Source organism: Nematolebias whitei, chromosome 1, assembly GCF_014905685.2.
Source record: "Nematolebias whitei isolate Nwh7 chromosome 1, NemWhi1, whole genome shotgun sequence".
NCBI classification, from domain to species: Eukaryota; Metazoa; Chordata; class Actinopteri; order Cyprinodontiformes; family Rivulidae; genus Nematolebias; species Nematolebias whitei.
The window spans coordinates 47,312,465-47,315,061 of NC_056498.1; the positions used below are offsets into that span (position 1 = coordinate 47,312,465).

A 2,597-nucleotide genomic window follows, 5' to 3' on the forward strand; every position below is an offset into this window, starting at 1 on the left:
AACTTACTTTTTTTTTTTGTTCTTAATATCTTTTTTTATTTTTTCATGGAACATACACAATCCAGTCGACAATCAAAACCAAACAAATCCAAACCTGTTTCAACTAAACGAGAGTTCCTAGCTCGGTGTTGTTCCACCATAACGCTTGCACCTCACCAGGCTGCAGCTGTTGGAAACCAATTATCATTATTATTGTTATTTTTTTTTATTTTTTGAGACCAACGGATGAACGATAATCATGAGCGAGAATCCAAAACGTTTTCAGAACTCAAATGCGTACTGTAGATTATATCATAAATGTGGAGGTGTGCACAGTGTGCAACTAAATAATCTGTGATGCTCAGAATATGGCTGTGAATTTAAAAAAAATTACTTCAGTGAGACAGAAAAAAAAAAAAAAGAGATTTTATCACCATTCTGTGTCACCAACTACCGTATTTTTCAGACTATAAGGTGGCACAAAGTGAGCCTTATAATCCTCATCTATTAATTCTGGTTGTGCTCAAACCAATTTTATGTTTACAAGAGAGTTATTGTGAATGAGTTGAATAAAGTTTGACTATCGATAAATACGGTAGTCTCCAACAGCCACCGCCCAGGGAGATACTGCTTAAGAGTGAAATAATTTTATGATAGATTATAATATAAAAGTGACATTCAGGTGGTTATTTAAGCAATAAATGGAAGGATATTTTAAAAAAACACAAATATGCACCACTTGGAAGTTGTTTGCAGCAGAAGGTTGTTCCTGCATGTGCAGAGGTAAGCGTGTCGAGTCTACAAGGAGACGGCAGAGAGCACTTACAGACTACAGCGGACATTTCTACGAGTTTCGTTTGGGTGCACATAAAAGGTGCAACGCTCAGGAGCGATAAAGTAAGATCCTTTCAGCGCAGTCCTGACCGACCAGGCCGGCGTACTGCTGCACGACCGCCTCGTCCACGGGGCCTTTGCGCTTGCGTCTGTAGGCTGCGTACGGCATGGGGACTCGTTTGTACAGCACCAGAGCTCTGCCCACGTCCTTCAGCGCCCGAGCATCCCCTAGACGAAAACAAGCACATATAAAAACATAATAAGGACCAGCGGAGACACATCCAACACAATAAACGTCCTGACTCTTTTGCTGCGCTCATTCGAACTAACCTCGGAGTGACTTGGCACGGATAAATCATTATTCCGAGAAGCTGTTAGGAGCGATGTAATTCCCCTGAGCCCGAAGGTTTGAGTCACTGCGAGCGAGGCGAGTCTGTTTGGCCTCGCACCCCTGTCGGGTAGCCAAACTCAGCATCTCCTCAAGTCCCGTGTCATTCGCTGCCAGCTCCCGTCAGACCAACGAAAACACGTCAGATCTCATGAGTGTGTTTACAAGCTTTAAAAAAATACAGTCCTCTGGAGAGTCGGATGGAAAAAAAAGGTGAAAAACGTTGACCTTTATTTTTGCACTTATACCAACGCCTCCAGGAGAGAGAGCCGGAGCCAAGCTGCACACAGCTGGTGCCGAGAGACGGCGCAGGGCCCAGCAGGGTGCCCCGACTGAGCCAACAGGACCCGGCGATACTCTGCACAGGTACGAAGGGCTCATGTTCCACCGCGAGTGGAAAATCGTGTTTCTTTCTTATTCCCTGGCGCTGTAAAAAGTTTATTATAGTCTGTCACTCAATAAATAAGTATTCTGCTCATCCTCTGAAAGCCTTCTCAGATTTCACCGGCTGTAAAACACCTAAAACATTCACAACACTCGAAACTCGTCTTCTTGGGTTCAGACGATGAGGTCTGGCCTGTCAGAGAGTCAAGGAATAAATATAAACTTCTGGTCGGGCGGAGAAGTGAAATGAGAAAACGCTGAAACGGGAGCAAGCAGCTGAATTACAGATGTCAGAGGTTAAAGATTCTCGCTGCAGAGGATGAAATGAAAAGTTATCCTGAACTACAGCGAACGGTGCAGTTTGAAAGAAGTTACTCTTGTGGTTTCCCAGATACATTCATATCAAGTTCTGGAATTCAGGTACGCACAAAACAGAATCAAAGCTGAATCTGCAAAAAACCACGAGGAAGCTCGATCCACGTGGCTGACCTGCATTATGACCGTAGTCTGTGTAACAAATATGGAGGAACAAGACAAGTGTAGGGCGGCACAGTGGATCAGTAGGTAGAGCTATTGTCTATCAAAAAGAAGGTCACTGGTTCAACTCCCGGACCAAGACCTTTCTGGATTGAGTTTGCATGTTCTCCCCGTGCATGCGTGGGTTTTCTTTGGGTACTCCAGTTTCCTCCCACAGACCAAAAACATGCATGTTAGACTGATTGGTAACTCTAAATTGTCCCTAAGTGAGAGAGCGAGTGAAAGGTTGTTTGTCTCGTTTGTCTCCATGTGTCCCTGTGATGGACTGGAGACATGTCCAGGGTGTCCCATGCCTCTCACACAGTGACTGCTGGACATTCAACCTTTATTTATACAGATTAATCACATTGAGCCTCAGAGACTCATTTACAAGTGAGACCTGTTTTAGACAAACAGACAAAATGATATGGGCACTAGTGACCCGAAAAGGAAGAGGTGAGTAAAGATAATGGATGGATATTTGGTTGGATGGATG

General features: G+C 44.1%; 1 protein-coding gene across 1 annotated transcript in view; it reads right to left on the bottom strand.

Moving 5' to 3' along the window:
- Positions 1-862: 862 nt before the first annotated feature.
- LOC119422654 (arginyl-tRNA--protein transferase 1) overlaps positions 863-2,597 on the bottom strand; it is a 118,184-nt gene continuing 116,449 nt past the window's right edge. The window contains exon 11 of the mRNA XM_037690078.1: positions 863-1,041. Coding sequence (XP_037546006.1) covers positions 863-1,041 — 179 coding nt within the window. The remainder of the gene's footprint in view (positions 1,042-2,597) is intronic.